Genomic DNA, 14,615 nt, shown 5'->3' with positions numbered 1-14,615 from the left:
GATGCACTTCTCTTTTTGTTTTTAATTTCCACATTTGGTTGTACAATGAAAGATATAACAGTTTAATTTCTTAAGCACAAACCACAAGAATTTGTGGTTAAGTATTTGTCTTACTTGTTTAGGTATTTATTTTACTGGCTGTTTGGAAATAAGATGACTCAAAAAAAAAATATATATATATATATATATTGAATTATGAATTATATCCCCGATTCATGTTCTATAGCAGTAGTTCTCAAGCTGTTTGACTCCAAGGTCCTCCGTTTTCTACAATATTTGAAGGTCCCATGAATTTTCCAGTTTGATTTATTTATAAAAATCCTTAATTAAATTTTTTTAAACATTTTTATAAGTATTTTGCAATCATATTTGCTCCCCTGTCAAATATTTTAGAACTTCGTAACTAGAACTTTTAGAACTTCTAAAATATGTTAGAACTTCATAACAAGAAATAATTATGTTCATTATATTTTTATAATTGTATTAATTTCCATGACTAGGTCTAGATGTCACCTTTGAAATTAGACTTCCTCGTGTATTTAGGTTTGTACAATTATATCTTGATTTTTAGTTTTGGCCTATTTTATATAATTAAGTCAATTGGTTGAGAACCACTGTGCTATCAGTACATGCAAGTAATTTGTTTATTGCCAGACCATTCATGTAAATATTATTTTGCTTAATTTTACTTGTGTAACCCCACACTTGTTTAGAGTCTGGCTTTGGGCACTGCGTCTGTCGGTCCATTCTCATGTTGGCTCTGAGAGTTTAGGAAAGTGTGGTCCAGGTTAAGGTATGTAGTGATGAACTCTGGGAATTCATTTTTTTGCACTATCTCTAGAAACATGGACACAGCAGTCATCAACCTCTGTTTGTCTCTAAAGAGGGTGGAATGAGAAAAGGTCAGTATTTCTCAATGTGAGCTCTTGGGCAATCATAGATGGCAAATTTTTGTAACAGATTTACAATGTAAATTTAGACAAACTACTGTATTTTTTATTGATGCATTTTTCTGAGATATTGTTAAAGCCCCTAGGGGAAACTAAATAAAATCCAATAAACCTGTATTCATTATACTACCAAAAGCAGTCATTAAGCACTGGCAAATCTGATGCAGTCCATGATAGATTCACTATATTACATAAAGCAGCTGCTGGCCACATACTGACTGCTTTTGATATTGGCTTTGTTCAGGGACTCATACAAATGTCTGAAATTTGTACAGTTTGTCTCAATAGTTGAATCTTTAATTTTGCATGGTATAATTTATAGATTTTATAATTGAACTGTTTGGACGCTGATTTCTTCATGTTGTCCCCAAGAACATCCTGTAACCATGGTAAAATCACAGCAACGTATGGTTTCTTGGTGCTTTAATTGCACTGCATTTTGTGTGCAACAAATGCATTTTATCTGTACAGCATTCTCTACCTGGTTGTTTGGCAATTTATGGCTGCCATCAGATCTCCCATCAGATCTTGAGCCAAGCTGTTGACTAGAGCTCGTGTCACCACCATCCCATTATCCTCTAGTCTCACCTGGTGCCGGATCCACTGCCAAACCTAAAAAATGGAGCCTCTTAGAATAAGAAATGGTGTACCATGTGAGTTGGGACAGTGTTGTAAACTGACCTGAGATCTGGATATCTCTGCAGTTGCTGAATCCTCAACCTTTCCCAGATAGAAGAAATGACCTCTGCCTGTTGTTCAGAATTAAAACATCAATTTTTCTGAGAACAGACCATAAAAGTGTTTAAAAAACAAAGTTGAAATCAAGTTTTGTACCTGAAAGCCAGGCTTCAATGAAGAGGACACCTACAGCAATATTGTACCTCAGTCCATACAAGGTTACTCCTCCCTAAATGTAAAGCACTTGAAAATGAAATAATACAATGGCAAACACATTTAAACTATAATAAAAACTTTACAAGACTTCACCACACATTTATTAATATGTTTGCATTACTTATTTTGTAGTGATAGAATTCCACTAACTGCAGGCATAATGAGCAAGTCCTCGGGGGTCACATTGATGTCTTCACGCAGCTGCAGGAGTTGATTCTGACCATGAGAGTGAAGCCTGAAGAGCTGTGTATTTTTCACATGTGACCATTTGTTAGATGTATGTATGATAATGCAGTGATGGGGAAGTAAATTAATAAACTGTAATGAACAACCTGTATGTAAGACACTTACTTTTTGCATGGGCTCAATTAGGTCCATGTCGTATACCATGAACCCATCAACTCCTGCCTTGATCTCTAGTAACTTAAGTCTAAAGCAACACAAGAAAGATTATTTGTATGGAGCACGTATAATGAAAAGGTTTTTTATTTTATTTTAAACATACTCTATTTGATAGGTATTGATAAGGAAAGATGCCCCCTTTAAGAACAATGTGGATCTGCTTTTAAATTGTAACACACTTATCAGGCATAACATGACAGGTGAAGGGAATAGCAATGACATCTCATCACAGCACCTGTTAGTGGGTGGAATATATTAGGCAACAAGTGAACCTTTTGTCCGCAAAGTTGATGTTAGAAGCAGGAAAAATGGGCAAGCATAAGGATTTGACTGAGTTTAACAAGGGTCAAATTGTGATGGCTAGGCGAGCATCTCCAAAACTGCAGTTCTTGTGGGGTGTTCCCGGTCTGCAGTAGTTAGTATCTATTAAAAGTGGTCCAAAGAAGGAATGGCACTGAACCGGTGAGGTTATGGGCGGCCAAGACTCATTTATGCACATGGAGAGTGAAGGCTAGCCCGTGTGGTCTGATCAAACTGTAGCTCAAATTGCTCAAGAAGTTAATGCTGGTTCTGCTAGAAAGGTGTCAATACACAGTGCATCGCTGTTTGCTGGGTATTAGCTGCATAGGTGCAGACCAGTCAGGGTGCTCATGTTTACCACTGTCCACCACCGAAAGCACCAACAGTAGCTCTGATACACGTGAGCATCAGAATTGGACCATGGAGCAATGGAAGAAGGTGGCCTGGTCTGATAAATCACATTTCTTTTACATCAAGTGGAAGACGGGTGCGTTTGCGTTGCTTACCTGGGAACACATGACACCAGGAAGCACTGTGGGAGGAAGGCAAGCCAGCAGAGGAAGTGTGATGTTTTGGGCAATGTTCTGCTGGGAAACCTTGGGTCCTGCCATCCATGACAGGTACCCCCTTCTAAGCATTGTTGCAGGCCATGTACACCATTTCATGTAAACAGTATTCCCTGGTGACTGGCCTTTCAGCAAGATCATGTGCCCTGCCACACTGCAAAAATGGTTCAGGAATGGTTTGAGGAGCGAAATAATGAGTTTGAGGTGTTGACTTGGCCTCCAAATTTCCCCGATTTCAATCCAAACGAGCATCTGTGGAATGTGCTAAACAAACAAGTCTGATCCATGGAGGCCCCACCTTGCAACTTACAGGACTTAAAGGGTATGCTGCTAACTTCTTGGTGCCAGATACAACAGCACACCTAAAGAGGTCTTTTGGAGTCCATGCCTTGATGGGTAAGGACTGTTTTGGCAGCAAAAGGGACCAACACAATAGTCATGAGGCTATTTTTCTTAATTTTATCTTTATTAATTGTTTTGTATGATTTATTGTTTTTGTGTTTATGTATTAAACGCTATGTGCTTCCATCTTGATCAGGTCTCCCTGGAAGACGAGATTGTGATATCTAAATGGGAGGATATGGTTAGATAAAAATAAATGTGTTATGCCTGATCATTGTGTTATCAGCCTAAACACTTTGATCTTCTCCAATACAAGGAGCATGATTCAAGGTATAATTTGAATCCATAGATTACAGATCAAATGTTAATACTTAAGGTGCGGTCACATTTATTGTTGCTTTGTGAGATTTTGCAGGTGGAATCCGTCATTAAGACTTCCAATAGTAATCTACACGATCATAGATTTCACTCATGTTCAAGCTGGTCATACGAATTCTCCTTGTGGACCAACAGAAATCAGCTTGGCTTAATACATCTCTGTGCTATTGACAAAGGAACTGTTTTTGCATGTTAAATTTGGCTAATCTGACCTCAAATCGCTAATGTGATCATTTAAATCCAATGCAGGTCAACTCAAATTAAGGCTATTTCATGTTTTATTCATTATTAGGATTTGTGTGCCACTGCATTTCTATTGTGATTATGGATTGGATTCAAATCACCATAGAGCTGTTACTTGTTCTAGTTGCATCTTGCCTGGTGACAGTAGTGAGTACAGTCTTGTAGAGGTCACTCTCTTTGTTTCTAGGCAACAGCAAAGCTGCCATGCCGCCTGTTGCTAGGGCACCCCTGCGGTGACACGTCTGCACTAGAAGATCCATGTAGCTGTGCAGGAAACGCTTCTCCATATCTACATACTTACTGCGGTCAGGAAGGAGGAAATCAGCCCGATGACCTAGAAAGCAAACCATTGTCACTAGAGATGTCATTGGGTTTGAACTAGTCTAACTTGCAGGAAGCATATGAGCTGACCAAATTTGTTGACAAACGAAGCTGAGTAATCCCAGATGCCACAGTTGAGACCAGCAGAGTGCTCCTTGAGCTCATACAAAATCTCTTCCATCTCGAATGATGCCAGAACACACTCAATCAGCACGGTAGCCTTTATACAGCCTGCTGGCAGGCCAAGCTAAAAAATAATTCAAACAATACCAGAATATGTTAGGAAATAAACAGTATGAATGTTAAAACTGCAATGGGCCATACAGTATGTAATCTCAATCTGCACCTTCTTCTCAGTCCAGAAAAAAATCTGACTCCACAATCGGGCCTCCATGTAGCTCTCAACCTGTACAATAAAACATGAAGATTTTCTAGGATATGCTTGATACTACTCTGAAGTTCTGTCCTAGTAAATTAAGTAAAGTGATCTGAAACTGACCTTGGACAAGTAGAAAAAAGGGCCACTCTGGTTTTGAAAAAGTAGTTTTGCATTATGAAACATCAGCAGACCAAAATCAAACAATGGACCTGGAACCTCTCGACCATTCACCTATAGAGAAACAGATGCTCATAGACTTCTCATTACCAAGAAGGTTATTTTATTATTCAGAGATAGCTCATTTACAACTTTTTTGATCCTGGAACAACATTCCTCTCTGAAAATTTAGTCTTAACCCTAACTCTACCCAAAACTTAAACCTAAAATCAGAGGGAATGACAGGGGAAAGCCTAAATTTAACATAAACTGTAAACCAATCCCTCCAATCTGATTGGTTGTTTGGAATGTTGCAATATAAACAGACACAAATGAGACATTTATTGACATGAAGTAATAGAACAGAGCTATAACATGAATATGAAGAGTTTTATGATGAAAAACATTCACATGATTGTCCCTCGTAAGGACGATCATATGTGTTGGTTCGTGACCCCTATTCAAGAGTTCAAGAGATATTGCTGATATTTTAAATAGATCTTATGTGTGGTTGTAAGGTTATATTTTTTTCTAAAAGAAAAATCAATAAAGCATTAAATCATCACAATGTGAAAGATGGAACTAGACCAATAAAGACAACAACGCATGGACAATCGCAGATATCCTAATAATCTGTGCCATTACACCAGCTCACTACAGATTCATACCATCATGTTGTGCTCCACCATGTTCCACGCTCGAGGACGGAGCATCAACACTGGAGCCTGAGAAATGGGTGGTACATCTATTTATAAGAAATGAGACACATTGTTAACGCATGCTTTACAGACATTTGGATGGGATGAGTGTTTCATTATAGTTTTAATAAAACAAGTAGCAAGACATAAAATTCACCCTTTAACTGATTGTGCACAGCCAGGTAAACGTTATAAATGCCCTTTATTTGATTGTGATATGTTGGGCAGTTGCCATCATCAAAATCAACCTACAACAGAACATATTGTAACACATTTTTCAAATTAGATGGTGCCAAAATGATTATGGATGCATTTTCTGTATTGAATGCATTGCAGTATTCAATATATATTTGAACTTTAGTTTATTATATATCACCATCATATTGGCACAACCATGTCCTAACCTGTAACCCTTGGGCAGTAGATTTGAGTCCCATTATGAGGCGTTGCGTATCACAGGGTGAAAGGTCACCAATGTCCACATGTCTGCAGTGTAATCTGTCTGGAACTGGGTTAACTCTCCAGCTAGGATCATTTCGGATGTGAGCTGTGTCCTGCAGAAAGCCTGGTAACTCTCCAGTAAGATCCAGCTGAACTTTACGGAGGACTCTCAAATTCAAAACCTTGTAAACGAGTGAGAATATCTCTTAATTAAAGTCATGCAAAAAATTAAAACATAAACAAACATTATTAAATATGTCATGTGTTCAATTTCTTTTTAGAGGCATTCTGTAGAGGTTAGTTACAAAATCCACAACAAAATCAACATTCCCATTTTGCTATATGCTAATATATTGCAATATTGTTATTGTCTATTATATTTTGATTGTTTGAGTAACAAAACTGTAAATATTATTAGAAATAAAGTTAAAGTGGGAATACCTTGTCAACCTCTGGCTGAAAGGTAGCAATGAGTTCAGACAGAAATTGCAGAGCTTCAGAGTTAAATAGAGTTTGAAACTCTCTCTCCAGTCCTGATGGAGACGTTTCCAGCTCAACACCTTGATGTACCTATTTATCAGCACATTAAAACTGTAAAATCTCCAGACAATGACGCCGAACAGTAGTTTCATCATATGTGCTGCACTTCACTGACAGTGACACACTCAAATATAAATTCAAACCAATATAAACACAATGAAAACATTTTAGAAAAAACTTTAAACATTTGAATGTTATATTGATGTTATAAAATAGTGACAAACTTTGACTTACCAACATCTTCTGCAGTCGTCCAGTAAATGAGTTGGACTTTGGTAAGTGCATACTCTGTTTACTGAAGCCACACATGAGTCATGACCATAGTGAGGTTTTATTCGTGAACGAATCAGTGTTTTTGAACAAAACTTTTAAGCGAATGAATCAGTGAACGAACCCAAATTAATCTGTTTAACATCTTACCGTGTTAAAATAGCAAATATTAACAATCCAGGCATCACTGGAATTTGTGTAATATAGAATAATTAAATTGAATTACTTATTTAGTTTGTGGGTGTGTTTTTTGTGTGCTCTGTTTACAGAGGTAATTTTCATGGTTGTTGTGTTTTTAGATTCTATGGTTATTTTCTCCTTTTTTACAGTCTATGGTTGAAACATGGTTGGTTAAAAAAACAAACGCTCTCAGTTCTGTAACTTCTCGCGAGATTATGTCCACGTCGTACGTGGCTACACAGACCCAAACAGTGACACTGCCAGGAATGCATCAGCAAAATGTGGAGTCTACCGGTCAACACGTCAAATACACTCAACGAAGTTTGAATCTCTAAGTTTTGCACATGAGGCTTGAGGTGAAGGGCTAAAGGTTCAGCTAAGCCTGCGTTTGAATCACTTGTCTGACCGTTAGCATCGGTAACGTACATTTGCGTAAGGGGCAGTTGTTTCTCTATAGGAGGACAGCATGGCAGATATCGAGTCCTCTTTTGAATTTAGCTCATCTTTGACCAGCTCTTCGCTGCCTCCCCCACGGACTCGAATATTTAAGATAATCGTGATCGGAGACTCTGGAGTTGGCAAGACCTGCCTCACCTATAGATTCTGTGCTGACAAGTTTCCAGATAGGACTGAGGCCACTATCGGGGTGGATTTTCGGGAGAAGGTTATTGAAATAGACGGCGAGAAAATTAAGGTAACGTTAAGTATGCTTGTAAATTTACGATGTTGTGTTCATTTTACGTCTGTTGATTTAACCCAGTAAAGCCGGATATGTAATAATAGTTAGACAAAATCATTTTAATGGAACAGAACAGTTTGCACAAGTGTTTTTATGTTTTAAATCACGTCCTACTGGATACTCTTTGGAATAAACATCATAAACATCTACACCCATTCAGAGGCCCAAACTTGGCTCAAATATGCAATTTTGTGCAGATGATGTCATTTATATGGCCAAAAAGTAAAATGAAAGTCTGATCGCATTCAATGTAAATCAATGAGATTTTTGTAACAATATAGCAGAATACACAAATAAAACGCATATAAATATAAATCATCACTAGTCTATATCTCCCAATAATTGTTTAGTAATATGCTAAAGGAACTGGCTTTTTAATTTTTTATACAGTTGTCTGAGGTCAACTAATGAAGTTCATGTGGTTTTACTTTCAAAAACATCATAACTAATAAGAAATAGACTATTTTCTACACTGGTTTTGAGGCTCTCTCCAAAACGCTAGGTTTTGACGGGCGTGCAGCACTGGAGACTTGGAAGTAAACGCCCACAGCTAGGATTAGATAAGATTTGGATATTTAATGAGCTTCAGCTCCTGTCATATTTATGCCCCTGTCAGTTCACATGAGGGAGGGGTTGTTTTGAACGTGGCAACTTGAATGATTCAAGTACATCTTTATCAAACAAACACAATGATGAATTTCTCATCCACCCGCGATTGATTGGACTATTATTTTTTATTACATAGCCCGCAGGAGCATTCGATATAAGCCGCTTGCACACACACATACACACACACACACACACACACAATATTACATGCTGTTTATCCTATTTGGGCCCGCGCCCTTCAAATATCAAGTCAAGAGAAAGAGAATAGCGCAGAACAAGAAAGGGATAATATTTGATTCATCGGCATGTCGACAGGCTTACGTTTTGGTATTCTGTCTGGAAAACACATAGCCCCGGGACGTTGGGCTTTGCGAGCCCTGGGCCATACATATCTGAGTGCTAAAGGTATGTTCTGTTAGACACGTACACGTAAGCAAAATGATCTATAAGAATGCAATACTATTACATATAAAACACGTTGTACTCAAATAAGTGTGTTGCATCATTCCTCCTGTCCGATCCAATAAAAAAGAAATGGCTTTGTGTTTTATTCTCAAATGTCTGCAAATTCAGCATCGACCTGAGATTAGTTTACAAACGATTCTGCAGTGAAATTAAGTGAACACAATGTCTTCCCCACATGAGCTGAAACTTCATTAAAAATAAGTTCAACCACACATTGCCAATAGTAGGATCTTAAGGAAGCTAAAGACAGCGACTGTGTTCTTCCACAAACAGGAATAGCGCAATATCTTGCTATATTCAGCTCCATGAGTTGGTGGGCGGGGCTACTGAATTACACATGCTTATTATTCTGTAGAGGCGGTGTTTCGTCAGTCGATGACGTCATGATGCGAACACGATCGTTTTCTGGGCCTGGTGTCTATAAAAGCTTTTCTTTGACTAACAAGGACGTTTTCAGATCTGAAACTTACAGGATATTCTTATATTCCCATGACCTTTTGTATATTAAAAGCACAAGGGAAAGTTGATTTCTCAATTCATCACCCCTGAAGTTGCTTCAGACCACTAAGTGTTCATCAAGTTATTCTTATGTTTACAGTATATTATTGTATTATATTATACTAAACAAAAAAAATTACAGCAAAAAGGACATGTAGCCACTACAACCTATCAATCAGATGGCAAAAGGCCTGTTGTAGATTGTTCAATAGGGTTTTTAGTAAAAAAAATTATCATGTTGAAAGAAATGTATGTATCATAAATAAGAGAGGCCTACATTGCATTGGTGGTACAGCTTGTTGTTTTTCCCCTATGATTTTCCCAGCTATCCGCTGTCATAGAGCTCTGCTGCACTAAATGTAAATGTCTAAATGTTTTCTTGCACAAGACCCACACTTTATCATGCACATAAGACCTGCCTGTGTTGTTCATTTATGCGTGAACACTTTGTAGCGGCATTGGATTTCAGAATTCACACCCTTCAACTTCTCCTGCAACGCTTAAAGGACAGATATGTGTGATATGATGACTTAAGTTGACAGCTAATTGTTCTCCCTATTTCCCTCTACCAGGTCCAGTTGTGGGACACCGCAGGCCAGGAGCGCTTCCGTAAGAGTATGGTGCAGCACTACTACCGCAACGTCCACGCTGTGGTGTTTGTATACGACGTCACCAATGCTGCTAGTTTCCGTAGCCTTCCGGCATGGATTGAAGAGTGCCGTCAGCATGCCTTGGGACAGGAGGTGCCCAGAATCCTGGTCGGCAACAAATGCGACCTGCGTCACGCCGCACAAGTGAGCACCGATGCTGCACAGCAGTTTGCAGATGCACACTCAATGCCTCTATTCGAAACCTCTGCCAAAAACCCATACGGAAACAATGACGGCAGTCAAAATAACAGTGACCATGTAGAGGCCATTTTTATGACTGTGGCGCACAAGCTGAAATCTCAGAAGCCACTGGTGTTAAGCCAGGCTTGCGGATCAGGAGATACTGTCACTCTCAGGAAGCAAGATGAGGAGGACAGGGGAAGTTGGGGCTGTGGTTGTTGGAGGAGCTTATAAAGTACACTTTTAAGGGAGGAGGAACCTCTTTACAGAATGGAGATGACAAAGGTGAAGCACTTTTTAGAGAAGCAGATTTAGGGGTGCTTTTGAGTTATCTGTGAAGCTGAAGTCCAGGATTGAGGACACAGGAACATTTATTCTCAAGAGTTCTTAGTGTATCTGACATGCAGAATCTGGCCATTATTTAAAGGGCAAACGACTTTAGGAAAACGTCACTTTGACAAGTTGCATGTAGGCCGACCTACTTTACATATAAAAGCTTCATATGCCACTGCCAAACACGTTCACTTCATTTACCTACTAGTTTTATCAGTTATGCAGTTCCCCAGGTGAATTGTAGGGTGAAATCGTCGTACACAAGATGTTGCCTTTTCCATTATATATTTGAAACCATTTTCTCGCCAAAATTAGATAAATTGTTCAGTTAAATCACTTCAGCCTCCCAGTTGAAATGCAGAATCTGGTTTAGGCCATCCTTAAAAATATTCTTGTTTGCCGTAACCCGACCGACCCTGTCAATTTAGGGCCGACTCAATTTTTTATTTTTTTTCCCTTTTAGTCCGACCGACTTGCCGGTTGTAAATTGGCTTTAAGACCGACCAATTTCTTTTTTTTACTTTTCAAACAACTAATACAACAGTAATAAAATAATATGAATTATATTTTAGTAAGTATTATAAATGTATAAATTGCCTGGGCCATACAAACGAAGGCTACGTTCTTTCGTTTATAGAAAAACCCGTGACGTCATCTATGTTTACACTATGGTTAACGGATGTCACACTATGGCCTGCACGTGCGTTCGTTTCGGCTCGGCTCATACTCTCATTCACTGAAACGTTAGACTGTTAAAGCCCTGTCGGAGATTTCGCCGCATTGTGTGACAGGAGTCAAGACCATGGACACGCTACACACACCAGGCAAGTGCACTGCAGAGGGGAGGGCTTTGAGCCCCTTCCCTTTTTGAAAATGAATCAAAAGTGCCCCTCTCAACATTTATCATTACTATATTGTGGCGAATAAAACAGATTTTGAATTATAATTAATATAACAACGTGTACAAAACAGTAACAAATGGCGGAAAAGTCGATTATCTTGTCTCTGTCAGTCTGAAATGTCGTTGTCATAACGCGTTGCTATGGGTAGCGTGTGTTCTGCTCAACTGCGCGTGGTGGGAGCGGCGGCACTGGTTGTAACTCGAAAAATAATGCTTTATGCATGGTTCTGTCGATGGATACACGTGCACTACAACAGCGATAATAAAAGAAAACGTGGGCAAAACGGTCTATCTTTGTAAACTGTGTTCAATGCATGCGAGTGCTGCGGTATGACCAGTCATTTTCGCCATCATCACTCAGTATATTCGCCAGAAGACGCGAATGAGAACGCTCTGCAGTGAGAGAAGATCTGTCTCTGTGCGCAGCGCGCGCACGTCTCACAGCGCGCAAATATTGAGTTCTTTCAAGTCTTGCGTTTGAACAGATAAACTCACACAAAAAGTATGTCAACATGTCGATCTTGATGAGTATCCATCAGACAGTCTGTAAGTTATATGGCTTAAGAGAACTTTATACAGTTGAGAAAGACGAGCATATCTATGTATTAGGTCTTAAAGGGGCAGTAGCCTTTACTGCTGTCTGTCTAACAAAAGATAAGGACTCACTCACTGCTCTTGATTGAATAGCTGGTTATAGCTACTTAATTAATTGAATTCATAAAAACAACTTTTTGCTTTTTAATATTCAAATGCACTAGTCTATATCACCAGATGCGTTGGTCTGGCAAGAAGTGCAAGCCACTTCAGAGACACAGATAGTTGCGTGTTCTGAGTTAACTCAATCGAGCGTAAAAATAAGAAACATATTACGGGGAAAATACTAAAACGGGAAGACAGCGGGAAAAGAGCTAAAATACGTGAGAAACCCAGAAAAAAAGGGAGGGTTGACAGCTATGAGTCAATGACAGCTAGCTGGTGGTTGGAGCCTTTTCTTAAAGAATGCACCTGAAATTTATGCAATAAACATGTTTTTGACAAATATTTCAATTTGTTTGTGGTCTATATAGCCTGCAGTTAGCCTACACGCCCGAAGGCACGGCTTGAAGACCCAGTCAGTGATGTCACGATATGCCAATTTGTTTAAATTCATACCTACGTAATCACCATCACCAAAAATGTACTTTTTTTTTAATATTAAAATTTGAAAAAAAAAATATAGACCTACCTACCGACCCTTTTTTTTTTAATTTTTTACTGTTACTGCAAACCAAAATATTTTTAAGGATGGCCTTAGTTTGTGGCTGTTTGCTGTTTATTCTTTCATTCTCTCTCTCACCCACACACATGCAGGCACTTCCTGTGAAAGTTGTGTGTTCTCTCAAGGGAAAAGACAAACCGGCAAACACTCACTAAATGCAGGTTTTTTATTATAGCTGCTAACATATCTTAGAGAAGCGAGGGATGTATTTAAAAGGAAAATAAAGTTTATATCATTGCCTTGCCGAAAAAGTCTTAAAGCCAGTCCTTGTCCACTGCCAGTGTTTTATTTATTCCCAGTTTTTTTCTTCTAGCAGTCATTTACCTGGATCAAATCTACTGTAACGAGTTATGCATGTTATCCAATCCTGTGAATCAGTTCGAAATTTAGATGTGGTTAAAAAGACTTAGTAAAAATGGACAATAATTTACTGGCAATACTTGCATCAGTGTCTACAGTCATGTTTGGTATATAGTAGAAAATTATCTATACTGTATAATCACAGATTAGCATGAGTACCTCATATTATTCATGGCTCTGTGCATGGCATTGATCTGATCTGGCCATTTCCCACACTGATACGCAACACAGAGTTTGATCCATTATGAAATATCATTCATGTCTTACATGTAACGGCACAGCACAGCAGGTCCTGTAAAGTGCATGCAAGAATCTCAGGCCTAGATGCTTTATTTCATTTAATAGGGGATTGCCAAAAAAATATTTACAATTAATTATTTGAAGTGGATTGGTTGAGGGCCTGATTAGCTGATGCATTCCATTGTTTGATTTGGCTACAGTAGGGAAGCATGTGATTGCCTGAGGAATTGTGCATAGTTAATGATGGTCCTAAAATATTGAATGCATTTGTGCTTAACGTATTGATATCGTTGCCTACAGAAGGATTATCTCATTTATGTGCCAGAAACATCATGAGCCTTCATACTTCTTATAGGTTCATGCTAAATTTATCGAGATAAACACTCTTGGTCTGTGTTCTCTTGTTTGTTGTCTATACTGGTTTGAAATTTTTGTATTTTTTTTCTGTCTGCATTAATAACATAACTACGTGAAATAGAAGATCTCAAAAGTCCACACTCCACAGAATGTTACAGGTTGAAAATTACAAATGCAGCAAACATATGGAAGATTATTAAAGTTTAAGATGTTTCCAGTGACACTTATTTTGATTATTATTATTATATGTAATATAATAATATATACAATTATATGTTATTAATTTTATTATTCTTCAGTGGAAGTTATGCATCTTTGCAACCAGCGTGAGAGTTAATACATAATATCACTGAAGCATGCACAACATTTTTCTGAACTCATGTCTTCAATGTTGGCCAGCGAGTTGAGTGAAAGTTGAGGAAATTAACAATCTACTATAATTAAAGTAGTGCAAAACAAATCATACTTTATGCAGTTTTGATTTTAACAGTTAATGTTTTACTAAGAAATAAATGACCACATCTTTGAAGTTCATAGGACAGTTGTTGTGCCTTATTTGTCTAATTAAAGAACGCATATTGTAAATCAATTCTTGTAAGACTATAAACTTCTTTTAAATTAACTAAAACGCATCCCAAAACCGATATCGTTTTTCATTTGACATGGGGGCCAGCATCAAGTGCATAGTCCAAATGAAATTATATTATTCTGAACATCCAATAGAAGCAATAGGTTTTAGGTCCATAAAGAGGCCATTAGAATAACAGAAAACGTAAAATAGAAGATCTCAAAAGTCCACAATGTTATAGGATGAAAATACAAATGCAGCAAATATATGGAAGATTATTAAAGTTTAAGATGTTTTTATTATATGTAATTATGTTTTTTTTTATTCTTTTAGCAGAAGTTGCATCTTTGCAACCTGTGTATGAGCCAATACATCATATAGTCCAAAAAGAGGCCGT

General features: G+C 38.0%; 2 protein-coding genes across 2 annotated transcripts; one reads left to right on the top strand and one right to left on the bottom strand.

The window, feature by feature from the left end:
• Positions 1-2: 2 nt before the first annotated feature.
• Positions 3-7,080, bottom strand: ugl (ureidoglycolate lyase). Its single transcript, XM_067457255.1, has 16 exons — positions 7,031-7,080; positions 6,845-6,905; positions 6,512-6,640; positions 6,034-6,252; positions 5,787-5,877; positions 5,600-5,676; positions 4,896-5,006; positions 4,743-4,802; positions 4,487-4,643; positions 4,211-4,409; positions 2,196-2,274; positions 1,995-2,087; positions 1,785-1,857; positions 1,632-1,699; positions 1,432-1,562; positions 3-878 (listed from the first exon to the last, which is right to left on the bottom strand). Exons 1-16 carry the CDS (start codon positions 7,063-7,065, stop codon positions 710-712), a joined length of 1,752 nt encoding a protein of 583 aa, XP_067313356.1. The 5' UTR covers positions 7,066-7,080; the 3' UTR covers positions 3-709.
• A 179-nt stretch (positions 7,081-7,259) lies between these two features.
• On the top strand, positions 7,260-14,239 carry rab33ba (RAB33B, member RAS oncogene family a). Its single transcript, XM_067457257.1, has 3 exons — positions 7,260-7,754; positions 9,944-10,907; positions 12,730-14,239. Exons 1-2 carry the CDS (start codon positions 7,527-7,529, stop codon positions 10,433-10,435), a joined length of 720 nt encoding a protein of 239 aa, XP_067313358.1. The 5' UTR covers positions 7,260-7,526; the 3' UTR covers positions 10,436-10,907; positions 12,730-14,239.
• The last annotated feature ends 376 nt before the right edge of the window (positions 14,240-14,615 follow it).

This window comes from Pseudorasbora parva, chromosome 11 (genome assembly GCF_024679245.1).
Source record: "Pseudorasbora parva isolate DD20220531a chromosome 11, ASM2467924v1, whole genome shotgun sequence".
Taxonomy (NCBI): domain Eukaryota; kingdom Metazoa; phylum Chordata; class Actinopteri; order Cypriniformes; family Gobionidae; genus Pseudorasbora; species Pseudorasbora parva.
The sequence above is the reverse complement of the archived record's forward strand: the minus strand, read 5'-3'. Positions and strand labels throughout refer to the sequence as shown.